The following is a 14,962-nucleotide window of genomic DNA, read 5'->3' as shown; positions in this document are numbered from 1 at the left end:
AGTGATATCAACAAGTTTCATCCCACCATCAAACTCACCTTGGACTACTCTTTATTATCTGTCTCATTCTTGGACACATGCATCTCCATAAAGGATGGGCACCTCAGCACCTCACGATACCACAAACCCACGGACAAACTCACAGTGCTACATTTCTCCAGCTTCCACCCAAAACATATTAAAACAACCATTCCCTATGGACAAACCCTAAGCGTACACCGGATCTATTCAGATGAGGAGGAACATGATGGGCACCTGGAAGTACTCAGGGATGCCCACATAAGAACGGGGTACGATGCTCAACTCATCGACAGCCAGTTCTGACGTGCCACAGCGAGGAACCGCAATGGCCTCCTCAGAAGACAGACATGTGCTGCAACCGACAGGGTACCCTTTGTTCTCCACTACATTCCAGGAGCCGAAAAACTACACCTTGTTCTTCACGGCCTGCAACACTTTATCAATGAGGATGAGCACCTCGCCAAGATCTTCCCCACACCTCCACTGCTTGCCTTTAAACAACCACCAAACCTCAAACAGATCATTGTTCATAGCAAACCACCTGGCTTTCTGGACAACTCTATACAACCTTGTCACGGTAGGCGCTGCAAGACGTGTCAGAGTGTGGACCTGGATACCACCATTATGTGGGGACACCTCCCACCATGTATGTGGCAGGTACTCATGCGACTCAGTTGTCTATATCGCATGCTGCAGGCAAAGATGCTCTGAGGCATGGTACATTGGTGAAACCGAGCAGATGCCACGGCAATGGATGAATGGGCACCACACAACTATCAACAGACAGGAGTGTTCCCTCACAGTTGGAGAACATTTCAGCGGTCCAGGCATTTGACCTCGGACATTCATGTGACCAAGGCGGACTTTGGGACTGGCAGCAGTGAAAAGTGGCTGAGCAGAGGCTGATACCTAAGTTTGGTACACATAGGGATGGCCTCAACTGGGACCTTGGGTTCATGGTCACACTACAGGTGACCCCATTACACTACACACACACACACACACACACTCTCTTTCTCTCACAAACAGTCACAACCCCCACCCCCCCCCACCCCACATATATATGTTTGTGGGGTGAATTTGTACTTGCAGAGTTACATTGTACTTTGCTTAAAAACTGCACGAATCCATGTAAGATTCTGTTAATTCATTTTTTAGATTAGAATCAGTCTAAACATTATGGCACAGACAGCAGCACACAGGGCACTAACGCCTTCAACACGTTATATGGTCTGACACCAATTGTTAAAGTTCACCTGAGACTGTAACTTCCTAAAAAAGTAGTTTTGCAATTTACATATGAAAGAATTGAAACTAACATGATCATTCTAACAGATGAGAAATTTAACAAACAATCAAGGTATTTTTCAATGTATAATTTCAGTTACATCACACTGTAAACTTTTGCTATAAATTCTGTGTCTTACAATTGTGTACTCCATAAACACCTGATGAAGGAGCAGTGCTATAAAAGCTAGTGCTTCCAATTAAACCTATTGGACTATAACCTGGTGTTGTGTGATTTTTAACTTAGATTAAAACTTTCATATGTTATAATGGGATATGTTGGCTTCTGTTCTTTGATATGAAAATCCCATAACATGATTTGTAGCAAACTGCCCAGCCTTCAGGACAAGAACACCGTACAACCCTGCCACAGTAGCCGCTGCAAGACATGTCAGAGTGTCGACACTAGTAATACTATTACACATGGGGACGCCTCCCACTATGTACGCAGCGAGTACTCATGTGACTTGGCAAACGTGGTCTATCTCATACATTGCAGACAAGGATGTCCTCAGGAATGGTACATTGGCACGAACGAGCAGATGCCACGACAACGGATGAATGGACACCACACAACAATCTTCAGGCAGGAGTGTTCCTTCCAGGCCAAGGAACACTTCAGCGGTCTGTGAGATTTGGCCGTCAGGTGACCATCCTCCGAGGCGGACTTTGGGACAAGCAACAACGCAGCGTGGCTGAGCAGAAGCTGATAGCACAATTCGGTACCCATGGGAATGGCCTCAACCAGGGCCTTGGATTCATGTAATACTACTGGTGACCCCACTACATGATACACACACATCCCCTCCCTCATACAAAAGCTCTCTTTCATATGCATACAAATACACTCCCTGCACTCACATCGACACACGTACCCTCTCACACATACCCCATCACACTCACATACACACATTTAACCAAGCTTATACACACACACACACACACTCTACCAGGTGCAGTCACACCCACACACTCACATGCACACTCAATCTGTCGCTCCTACATGCGAACACATATTAGCTTATGGGGTGAATTTGTTTTTGCAAAATTACATTTTATTTTGCTCAAAAACTGCACGAATCCATGTAAAACTCTGTAAAACTATGCAGAGGATTTGTCAGTCTGACACAGCATTGGGACACAAACAGACTTCACACCTATTGTTTAAAAGCCTGAGCTATCTTGAGATTGTAGTTTAAAAAAAACTCTGGGATTTACATAGCAAAGAACAGAAACCAGCATATCCCATTATAAAAGATGCAAATTTTAATCTAAGACTGTTTACTGTATCACACCTCCATGACACTGGATTCCTTTGGCTATAAATTCTGTGAGCATGATTTTAACCTCCACAACCACCTGATGAAGGAGCAGCGCTCCAAAAGCTAGTGCTTCCAAATAAATCTGTTGGACTATAACCTGGTGTTGTGATTTTTAACTCTAACTTTCCAAATTCTAAGGAATACAACTTTTGTTTGAGTAATACAGCCTTAGATTTTGGAATTCATATAGAACTTTTGGTTTACTACCTTTCACTTCTCTTTTTGACCAAGGTTCTTTAAATTACACAAGTGGATATTTCCAGTTAGGGCATTGGTTGATTTATTTATTGTCATTGTACCAAAGCACAGTGAAAAGCTTTGATTACGAACAGTGCAGGTAGATCATAGTAGGTAAGGATGTATAGAACAAAAGATTTAGATGGAGGCATATGGATAACATTGCACAGGGCATTCAAGAGAGATCAATGTTTGCAAGATCAGCAATATTTGAGCATAGAGAGTCCATTCAATACTCTAATAACAGACGGGAAGAAGCTGTCCCAGAATCTACTGGTGCATGTGTTCAGGCTTCTGTATCTTCTGCCGGGTGGAAGAGGTTGTAGGAGAAGGAGTGCGAAGGGTCTTTGATGACGTTGACAGCCTTTCTGGGCCGTGATCCGTGTAAAGCTTGCGTGATGGCCTGGGCTATGTACACCACCCTCAGTAGTTTCTTACAATTCTGGGCACAGCAGTTGCCACACCAGACCTTTATGAACCCTGATAGTATGCCTTTAATTGTACATCTGTTGACGTTGGTGAGGGTGCTTATGGATGTGCCAAATTTCCTGAGCCACCTGAGGAAGAAGAGGCATTGCTATGCCTTCTTGACCGTCGCAACTACATGGGAAGACCAGGACACATTGTCAGTTAACATCTCTCTGAGGAACTTGACACTCTCCACCCTTTCAACCTCAGTTCCATTGACATGGGTGGGGGTGTGTTTTCATCCTTTCTTATTTAAGTCAATGATCAGTTCTTTAGTTTTATTGACATTGAGAGAGTGGTTGTTCTTATTGCACCACGTCACCAAACCTTCTATCTCCCTTCTGTATTTTGACTCGTCATTGTTAGATATTCATTCTATTAATCGTGTTGTCAGTGAGCATATAGATGGCATTCATTTAGAATTTGGCAACACAGTCGTGGCTGTATAGGGAGTACATTAAGGGATTGAGGATGGATCCTTGGGGGATCCAGTGTTGAGGTTTTCATGTGAACGGTGTAGTTACCTATCCTCATTGATTGCAGTCTAAGGGTCAGAAAGTTGAGAATCCAATTGCAGAGGGTGGCACCAAGACGAAGGTCACGGAGTTTTGACATCAGTCTGAAGGGCATAATTATGTTAAAGGGGGAGCTGTAGTCAATCAATAGGAGTCTGACATAGGTGTCCTTGCTGTCTAGATGGTCCAGGATCAAATGCTGGGCTAGGGATATGGCATCCGCTGTGGACCTGTTACGCTGGTAGACAAATTGTGGGGGATCAAGGCCGGCTGGGAGACTAGAATTGACCAGCCTCTTGAAGCATCTCATGATTATAGAGGTCAGACCACTGGGCAGTAGTCATTAAGGCACACTGCATGTGCTTTCTTAGGAATGAAGATGTTGGTGGTCTTCTTAAAGCAGGTGGGGACTATGGCTTGTAGGAGGAGAAGGTGAAGATGTCACTGAATATCTCTGCCAGTTGATCTGCACAGGATCGGAGTGCTGGAATGGGGACACTGTCCGGGCCCGTCGCTTTCCTTGCATTGGCATGCACAGCTCTTACACTTACTAAATAGTTAAATGCTTCTAATGATTCGCCTGCAGTTTTACCCATTAATACATCAGCCCTTTGCACTGCCTTCAGTTTTTTCCCATCCCTCCAGAGTCCATGTCATCCAAATTTAAAACCTTAGTTCATGATTCATCCTTCTTCAACTAGATCCAAGCTAAATCACAACTGATGAGAATTCCTTTAAAGAGATAAGTGCACATGCAATTCCAAATAAGCAGAGAATTCTTGAAGTCAAACACACTTAGTCTAGATAATAATGACCAAACTTTACAGTGTATCTGGAAAATGGCTCGCTTATGTTTACTTCTTTGTTCACTCTTAAACCTCTTCTTTCCTTCATGTCTGTTCTCCTCTGTGTCAGAGGCAGTTTTGTCTATCCCCTGGTGTAAGTCTCAGATAGCTTTAACAGATGATATAGTTCGATTAAGACTTTCTATGTAAAGGCAATGTATCTGAAGCATTCCTTGTGCAGTAAGTTCATGTAGAAGAACTGATCATTTAAGTTCTGCTTATATAATGATCTCCTGCACATTGTCCTTCTCTTCCTTCTTCTATGAATTGCTCATGGTCTTCTTGCCACATCCCCATGTCTTCCTTCTCCTATCCCAAAAGTATCACATTGATTATCACTACAGCTCAACCTATAACATTGTAGCACCAGCAAATTCTTTCCCTTAGCAGTCAGAATTAAATTTGGACAGTGTTAATTCAGAAAGCAAGTTAATTCAAATATTTTATTCATCAATTTAAGAAGCTATGGCATGTGCCCTGAACACAAATGGAGCTTCCAAACTCTCAATGTGGTGAGCAACGAATTTCCAACTAGCAATGAATATTGCATAATGACTGACATACTGGATGTTTAAATGTTTGTTTTGTGCCTTACGAACAGGCATAGTTATTGTGTTTCTAGGTACAGGGCTCCAGAAATCTGCAATGTGGTGCATCTCTAACAAATATTGAGGACAGACAATCAGAAATTTGTTCATGATAGATACTCTAACATCAGGAAAAATATCCTAACTTAACCATTGCTAGAAGTAGTTCTTCAGCATTCACTTACTAATGGAGGCACAAATTCCAGTTTAAAAAGCAAGTGATTGGTGGGTTTGAGAATTGGTTCGGGTCCCCTCCTCACAAGAGATTTTCATTTTATACCCAATTGTCCTTTTATAAGGAAGGTACACTGCAAATTTCAAAACATGACTTGCTTAGTTTCAGAAATCTATAGTATAATCACAATCTGGACCTATGGATAGCCAGCCATACCTCCATGTACTATAAGCAAAGGTGAATTCACCCCAAAAAAGGGACTTTTCGCTCCCATTTATGTTAAAAGACATCTTGGGAGCTTCTCCTTAACAGGTCATTCTGGAAAGTTCAACCAAAAGCTAGGATCAAGTTTGCCTACATCACAGCCTAGTTCTAGATTTTCAGCACCTGGATAAAGTACTGATGGTTACTAAGAGGAAAGAAAATGTGGATTGAAAAGTACATAAGAAACTGAAAGGTAAAGGCAAGAAAATATTAAATGTGGGGAAGAAAGTAATTCTCATTACACCACTCCTGGTGATTCTAGTTAATTTTCTGAGGACAAGCAGTGCCAGATACCATTACCAGTGCAACCTGTGGCACTGCCTGCTTCCAGTAGTCTGCATAATGCCACTATCCAAACAAATATTTCCAAGTTGTAAATCTTTGGAACATAGGTATCTGATGTATTAGGGCAACATTTACTATTGATAGACAGCACATATCAATAAAAACATGGCAGTCAAAAAACAGATTCCTTACCTTTCTTCAAACAAGGAAATCTAAAAAGTTTGACAAATCCAAAGTCATCTCCAGATACGAGTATAGCGCTGCCAAAGTTCGCATCCACAAAATTGATGTCTGTAATGTCTGTGTATTTAGGCCAAATTCCATTTACTTCAGGTCCAATTACACAAGTCCACGTGGCCCAGTGAATTCCTTTTATTTCATCTTTACTTGTTAAGTGCTTTCCAGCTTAAAAACATATTTGGTCAATTAACACAGAAAATTCCATATTTTATTCACATTTTAAAAACACAGGCTGGATAAATAGTGTTGGGCTGAAAAATGTGTTGCTGTAAAAGCGCAGCAGGTCAGGCAGCATCCAAGGAACAGGAGAACCGAGATTTCGGGCATAAGCCCTTCTTCAGGAATGAGGAAGGTGTGCCAAGCAGGCTAAGATAAAAGGTAGGGAGGAGGAACTTGGGGAGGAGCGTTGGGAATGCGATAGGTGGAAGGAGGTTAAGGTGAGGGTGATAGGCCGGAGAGGGGGTGGGGGCGGAGAGATCGGGAAGAAGATTGCTGGTCAAGAAGGCAGTGCTGAGTCCGAGGGTTGGAACTGAGATAAGGTAGGGAGAGGGGAAATGAGGAAGCTGGAGAACCCCTCGCCTTAACTTCCTTCCACCTATCGCATTCCCAACACCTCTCCCCCAAGTCCCTCTTCCCTATCTTTTATCTTAGTCTGCTTGGCACACCTTCCTCATTCCTGAAGAAGGGCTTATGCCCGAAACGTTGATTCTCCTGCTCCTTGGATGCTGCCTGACCTGCTGCGCTTTTCCAGCAACACATTTTTCAGCTCTGATCTCCAGCATCTGCAGTCCTCACTTTCTCCCATAAATAGTGTTGGCTCAATTTAATAGCCAACAAAATGCAAATTTCTACATTTTAAGGTAAATATTGTCATGTAACTTCATTCAATATGTACCAAAATATAAGAATAATTTTTTTTACAAGACACCACAAAGCCAAAATGGATTTTTGCTCAAAACAATAAACAATGCTTGGTCAACTATAGCTGCAAATTTCACTAGGAGGTTACTCCCAGTCTTTCTGCATTTAAAGGAAACAATGCAGGCAAGTCATGCTGCGATTATAATACAGAAGTGAATAGCACTCACCATTATTATGGGGTAAATTGAGCAGCAACATCTGACAATGGCAAATGCACAGTAAATGGTGGAAATCCAGAAGTTTTGTTCAAGGATAACTTGCTCTTCCATCCTGTGCGCTATTACAGTTGTCACTGTTAGGTTCCATATTAAAATAACTGGAACTTCATGTACTTGACCTCTAGATTCACACTAAATATGGCTGTAAAAGTTAGGCTGATGCATTCATGTGCAAGAATGTTTTTAATGGCATTATAAATGATAAATAATTGCTGAAATACCTCTGTGGCCGCAAAAATTAAATTAATGTGAAGTCTCAGTTCCTCAGAAGAAAAGTAGTATTAGAGATGCTCTTTTACTACTGGCTGCATAATCAAGACCATTGTTTTAAATAATAAAATTGCTTAAATGAAATATTTTTCAGAGAAAGAGTTTTTATGAAATTCTTTCAACATTGCTTCTAGGCCTGATGCACCACTTAATTTTAAAAGAGCTATCCCTTCTAATTTACAGAAGTGTAATTGTAGAACATACATATGTGGCAAAGAACATCAAAAATATAGCCACACATATTTTAATGATATCTTTTTAATTTAAATGGTGGCTTAGGTAACACAAAATTCATACTTCAAGCCATTGTGTAATCAAAAGATAATGATGAACTTCAGAGTAATTATGAGCTTTTAAATTTAAAGACACTGTGAATCTTGCACAAAGATCCCAGTTAATGGGTAGGATCTTCTAATCTGGGGGCAAGTTTGGTGGCAGGACCAGAAATGAGCATCACTTTGTTTTTGGGCAGGACAGCTTTTCTAACACCATTATGTTGTGGTCAACCAATTAGATATGCATGTGGAGGGCAGTAAATCCTGTGGCATGGTGAGCAAGATGTCAATGATCCATTGTTGTCTTGTAGGATCAATGGTCCAAGTGTATTATTTAAAAGGCACCTTGATAGCTATTCATTCATTGCAAGCAAGGACATCAACCTGGGACTTATACCGCAGACAATTATTGAGTCCTTCTCAATCCCAGCTGTCTTGTTGCTTAGGATGCCTCCAAAAAGATAATGAGCAGCTCCACAGTTCAGCAATGTCTCAAACAAAGGATCTCTTCACTTTCCTGGATGTACTGGAGGAGAACCTATTTCCCAATGGCAAGAGTTCCTCCCATCTGTCCAAGGTGGCCTGAATAGAGCTTGCAGCAAGGAATAGCACCAGTGGGTTCACTCCAGAACATGGGTACGGTACAGGAAAAGAATAAATAACCTGCTGTGTTCCACATGGGTAGGTAGCAGCATATTGAAACTGCAAAGAGCTACTCATAGGATGTCAAGCAGTGTAATCAGCAGATGAAATATGTAGGTTGAATGAGCAGGAAGCTATTCACTACATAAATGTTTCAGTTGCAGAGAAGTGTGGATCCCAAGCACCTACTGGGGAGGGCTCAGGTGCACATGCTTACAAAATGGTTATGCATCCATAGGAATGACAATCATTCGGAGTGCAGAAGAACTCATAATCGCTGGGGGAAAACAGGAAGATTTTTAAAATAACTCTCACCTTCTTTTTGGAGAAGGCTGTAGGACTTGTTGGGGAAAGATGGGATTGAGCTTCTGTGGATGGAGAAATCAAAGTCTCCCAACATAGATGCCTCCATGTTGCTGTCGCTCGATGGACATACAGAACAGGCACCTGAAATATCACTGTGAATAGGAATAGGGTGTTACCATCATCTTGTACTTTATATTCTCCTCTGAAAGTTCTGGCAGAAAGACCACATGGTAGAGGCAACTCGGAGAAAATGAGGACTGCAGATGCTGGAGACCAGAGTTGAAAAATGTGGTACTGGAAACACAGCAGGCCGGGCAGCATCCGAGGAACAGGAGAATCAACGTTTTGGGCATAAGCCCTTCTTCAGGAATGAGGCTGGTGTGCCAGGCAGGCTGAGATAAAAGGTAGGGGGGAGGGAATTTGGGGGAGGGGCGCTGGGAATACGATAGGTGGAAGGAGGTGAGGGTGAGGGTGATAGGCCGGAGAGGGGGTGGGGGTGGAGAGGTCGGGAAGAAGATTGCAGGTCAAGAGGGTGGTGCTGAATCCGGGGTTTGGGACTGAGATAAGGTGGGGGGAGGGGAAATGAGGAAGCTGGAGAAATCTACATTCATCCCGTGTGGTTGGAGGGTTCTTAGGTGGAAGATGAGGTGCTCTTCCTCCAGGCATCGTGTGGTCAGGGTCTGGCGATGAAGGAGGCCAAGGATCTGCATGTCTTTGGCGGAGTGGGAGGGGGAGTTAAAGTGCTCAGCCACGGGCGGTTGGGTTGGTTGGTGGAGTGTCCCAGAGGTGTTCCCTGAAACGTTCCGCAAGTAGGTGGCCTGTCTCTCCAATTTAGAGGAGACCACATCGGGTGCAATGGATACAGTCAATGATGTGTGTGGAAGTGCAAGTGAATTTGCGACAGATATGGAAGGATCCATTGGGGCCTTGGAGGGAGGTGAGGGGGGAGGTGTGGGCGCAAGTTTTGCACTTCTTGCGGTTGCAGGGGAAGGTGCCAGGAGTGGAGGTTGGGTTGGTGGGGGGTGTGGACCTGACGAGGGAGTCGCGGAGGGAGTGGTCTCTCCGGAACGCTGATAGGGGTGGGGAGAGAAATATATCCCTGGTGGTGGGGTCTGTTTGGAGGTGGGCAATCTACATGGTAGAGGCAACCTATCATGCCTCTATTTCTGAGGATAAAGATTTAGAATGCCTCCCTAGCTCTATTTCTGAGGATAAAGACTTAGAATCCAAGAGGATGCATTGTAACAGTATTAAACTGTATTCTCCACAAGCAAAGACATTCATCAAGGTGTTGACATTGTAGTTTAGGATCAGGATCACAATCTGCTGAGCACATCACAATTACTTCTCCACAGCCGGAGGATGTAGGAGCCGAGGTTGTAGACATTCTGAAATATTGGAGACAAGGACCCTTCTAAGCCTCATGCAGATGATGAGCCTTCAGATTCAGACATAAAAGACATGGACCTCAAATGTCAGGTAGAGATGCCAGAGGTCTTGCATGGACTTCAGGAAAGGCTAACGTCCCTTTTATACATTGTCATAACAGCTTCATGAGTACCGACAAATTTCTGGCAAGTGAGCAGTTGCTTTCCTTCATGGAGAAGGTGGCAAAAACTGATAATGGTCTGATCAGACACAGCATTCAGTGGGTGCAGGTTATGTGTTCACACCTGCATTTTACACATGGCTGTGACATAGACATAGATGTAGAGTTACAGTTGCAAAGGGAGAGGGAGACCTCGCCAATAAACTCTCCATTTTTTAACTTTATGCTGGAAGACAATGCATCAGTATACCAATCAGCATTCATGGAACCTCAGATCAGCTGTGCAACTCACAGCTTAGAGGGAACATTAGACCTGGCATGTTGACATCCCTCCAGGTGCTCTGTGTCCTTGTGAAGAAGAGGAAGTGTGATTTTGCACCAGAGAGGTAGATTGCTAACAAGGCATCCTGGAGCCTTCATTCTCGGATACGAATGGAGCCTGCCTCCCTTTAACCAGAGACACCCATCACCTCCACCAGACAGGCTGAGGATGGTACACTTGCAGCTGTGCAGGAGACCCTTAGCAAATCAAAGTCCTCCAGGTGCCAGATCAGAGATGACAGCCACCGGGGTCATCATAGGCAACTGAGGAAGCAGTCAGCAGATTGTCAGCATCTCAGCAGAGTGCTTAGAAAACAGAAAATAAGAAATTACACGAACAGAGGTGTCTAACTATTTAGAAGTGTTTCAGATGTACATATGCTTAATTCCACTTTAATCATGTATATTTAATAATGCTGAAATTAATTCCCAATCAATTTTGCAATGTGTGGACCAGTGACACTCAATATCATGAGTGACATTTGAGGAGACTGATAGGTATTGGGTTGAACCTTGAGCAACATTTGTAAACTTGAGGCCTTGGAACACATCTGCAAATCCATCAAGTAGTGATCACACGATTATCATCCACTTGGGGCTATTATCTAAACAGCGCCTGCAGCTAAGTCTGTGCATACCTTCCTGGTGTCTGCACGACAGATCTTTGCAAAGCGCTACCCTCATGCCTCATTAACACATTCTCCACTTTAGTGTTTTCCTGCCATATTAAGATTGCCTTTGGCTTCCCATGTTGCATGCATCTGGTGTGCTATGCCAAAGTGTTATGATCACAATTGGTAGTAACGCTGGAGAAGACATATTCCAGAGTGAAACCTGGCCTCATCAACCCTAAGTTTTAATTTAGAAACTCGGTTATGGTGGTCCTCAGTCAGACATATTCTTAAAAAGCTGCTAAAACACTATTATTGGAAAAAACTAAGTTTATAACGTTACAGAAAGCAATTTGGAAAGTCTTCACATAGACAAAAAGAAATTAAAATCACCAATTTTCCCAGCAATCTCCTTTTTAAGACATTCCACTCCAGTGAAGTATCACTCCATCTTCACTATAAAAAGCATTTATTTTGGTAAACTTCTGCACATTAACTGTACTGGATTCTTTTCATTACCAACTCTCCCCCAACACACAGAACACTGACTAATTCATTGACATTTATCATGGAATTTAGGAATATCTCAAGGTTTTAACTACTTTTAGGCTGTTACAGTACATCAGCTGGTATGAACTGAACCCACTTCTGATCTCTGGGTACTTTCTGTAGGTTATAAAAGCTCAACTTAGTAAAACAATATCTAGTTCCACAAATAAGTCCAGCAACAGCCTGACTGTCAGACTCATGAAATAATATGCTACAGACAATGCCCCACACCCCACCATCACCATCCCTGGGTATGACTCATCTTAGCAGCAAGACAGACCCACTAGAAGTGGTAGCACAGTGATAACCAGACAGGAAAGAGAGAGTTCCTCTGTGAGTCCTCAACAACATTCACTCTAGACCCAAGAAGTCTCATAGTAACAGGTCACACATAGGCAAAACTCCCCAGCTGATTACCACTTCTTAAGCTCAAATGTACTGAATCAGTACTCCATCATATTGAACACCACTTGATGGAAGCATAGAGGGTGGCAAGGACACAGAATGAACTAAAGATGGGGGACAGTAATATCAACACTGAGTGTGGCTCAGTAACACCATTACAAATTGATCTTGCCTCATCTGAAAAGACATAGCTACTAGACTTGAACTGTGGCAGATGGTGAGGAAATCAACAAGAGGGAGAAAAATCCACTTGATCATCATTTTCCCCAATCTACTGGTCACAGATGCATCTATCCTTGACAATATTGTTAGAAGTGACTACCAATTTAGAGGACAGCATGGTGGCTCAGTGGTTAGCACTGCTGCCTCAGTGCCAGAGACATAGGTTCAATTCCAGCCTTGGGTGATCGTATGGAATTCATACGTTCTCCCCATATATGTGTGGATTTCCTCGGATGCTCCAGTTTCCTTCCAGAGTCAAAAAATGTGCATGTTATGTGGATTGGTCATGCTAAATTGCCCTGTAGTGTCATGAAGAAGGGTTACACCTGCAACATTGACTTCTCCACCTCCTGATGCTGTCTGGCTTGCTGTGTTCTTCCAGCCTTCTGCTTGTCTATCTGTAGTGTGCAGGCTAAGTGGGTTAACTATAGTAAATGTGGGATTATGAGGATAGGATAGGATGTTCTTTCAAGGGTCACAGTGCAGGCTTGTTGAACTGAATAGCTTATACCTGCACTGTAGAGATTCTATGACTACTGCACAATCCTTATAGATTGGCATGTTTGTGGTGCCTCCACTTTCTTTAGCTTTTCAAAATTGTCCACCACCGTTCTCTAGTGGAAATGGCAGGAGTGCAGAGCTTAGATCTGATCAGTTGGTTGTGGGATTGCATTACCCTGTGTGTTCCACACTGAGTCTTCACAATCATCATGCCTCACAATAAAATGGAGAGTACCATCACCATGCTAAATGGGACAAAGTTGAACAAATTTAGAAGCTCACATCTGGGAATCTATGAGATGCCATAGGCCATCAATAGCAACTTCTAGTCACCCTTCTGTTGGCTACAACCTTTCTTCATGACCAGTCAATACTCTCTCCAAGCCCCACTATGATCCTCTGTTGCATAACTGCCCATGCAAAATGTTCCTCAAGCTACAACTTCAAGCTACGTACTGTACAATTGATCAAGAGCCTCTGCTTCATGTTCTGCTCTGGAACTGCCTCCTCAGAGATCAGCCAATGCTGTCGTGCTCATTGCCTGCCCCACACCACCTCTAAAACCAAGCTCCACCTGAGCTATCATCTCTGCAGTCAACCATCACATTTCAGAAAACTCCAATCATCAGCCCACATTTAGCCCAAATGCACTCTGCCTCCATAGCATCCTTTAAGGCTCCAAATATTGCCTCCTTACTGATCAACAGTTTCTTCAACACTAAACACAAAATTCTCAAAAATGAGCTACTTGTGAAGGAACACAATAATAAAAATAAGTAGCCTTCATGACAAAACTACATTTGTTTTCCACAGCTGCATAGCACTCTCAAGACTTAGTGGTGGGCTCAAAATCAGGTACTGGCCTTGAAGAGATAAACTGCTGATGCAGAATTGACAGTAGTAACCACAAAATTAACCTGATGTAGAAACAGGTATCAAAACTTAAATCTCAGCTGAATCTCAAAAATATCTATGATCTCCCTCAGGTTCTTGAAAACTAGAGACCCATATCTAATCTTCATGTCCTTTATAGGATTCTCAATGTGCTGCCGCCTCCTAAATCTGTACCCATCTTTCCCACAACGTCATGTCTGAACCTCTCCAACTAGCTTTCCACTGAAATTTTCATGAGTATGACTTGGCATACTATCCTTCATTCTAAATATTTCTGCAGCCTTTGGCAGCTAGAATTGACCATATTCCTGCAAAGCATCATCTGTCATCCATCTGAGTGGAACTGCTGTTACCTGTATACAGTATCCAGTTATAACCAGAGAAACACCAGTATTGACCTTATACTGGTCCTGCATCATCACCCCCCTTTCAAAAAAAATTTACTTGTATGCTTGTAACATAATTAAAATTACAGCAGGTTGCAGATGTATGCTAATAATACGTAGCTCCACTTCACCTCTGGCTACCTTGACGTGGCCTCTGTTGTCAGATGTTTTACTTGACATCCAGTCCTGTACTAAAAATTTCCTCCAAATAAATATTGGGAAGACGAAAGCTATAGATGATTAAATTCGGTCATGGTATGCTTTTTCCCTAAGCTGTCAGGCAACCACATAAAATGAAAATGGGGTCCAAGATATCTTTTAACAGAAAATGTGCAGGTTACCAACTTGTTAACAAGATTTGCCCGCAAGTGCCTCATGACTATTCACAGCCTGCAAAGAGTAAGACACACAGCTGGAGATGATGTTAAATGGAACGAAGGACTTCTCATTACTGCTACTTAAAAGGAATCAAGGGCCACTTAACAGGTTAACTAATGAATTTCTTCTTCTTCTTCTTATATTTCTATTGGTCCACTTCCATGTGTTTTTGGATGTTTTCTACACCTGACCAAAGTCTGAATATTCTAGTGGGAGCAATATGACTGGTTTCGTAAGCATTTTTGATCATTTTAAATCATGTGTTGAA

General features: G+C 42.6%; 1 protein-coding gene across 2 annotated transcripts in view; it reads right to left on the bottom strand.

Annotated features, from left to right (window-relative positions):
* eml6 (EMAP like 6) overlaps positions 1-14,962 on the bottom strand; it is a 524,201-nt gene that overhangs the window by 351,742 nt on the left and 157,497 nt on the right. For both annotated transcript variants that reach the window (XM_087991388.1, XM_043695965.2), the window contains exon 10: positions 6,199-6,411. In XM_087991388.1, coding sequence (XP_087847514.1) covers positions 6,199-6,411 — 213 coding nt within the window. The remainder of the gene's footprint in view (positions 1-6,198; positions 6,412-14,962) is intronic.

Source organism: Chiloscyllium plagiosum, unplaced genomic scaffold (genome assembly GCF_037043375.1).
Source record: "Chiloscyllium plagiosum isolate Xiang-an unplaced genomic scaffold, Cpla_swu_hap1 HiC_scaffold_10, whole genome shotgun sequence".
Lineage (NCBI taxonomy): Eukaryota > Metazoa > Chordata > Chondrichthyes > Orectolobiformes > Hemiscylliidae > Chiloscyllium > Chiloscyllium plagiosum.
This window is presented reverse-complemented; position numbering and strand designations above follow the sequence as displayed.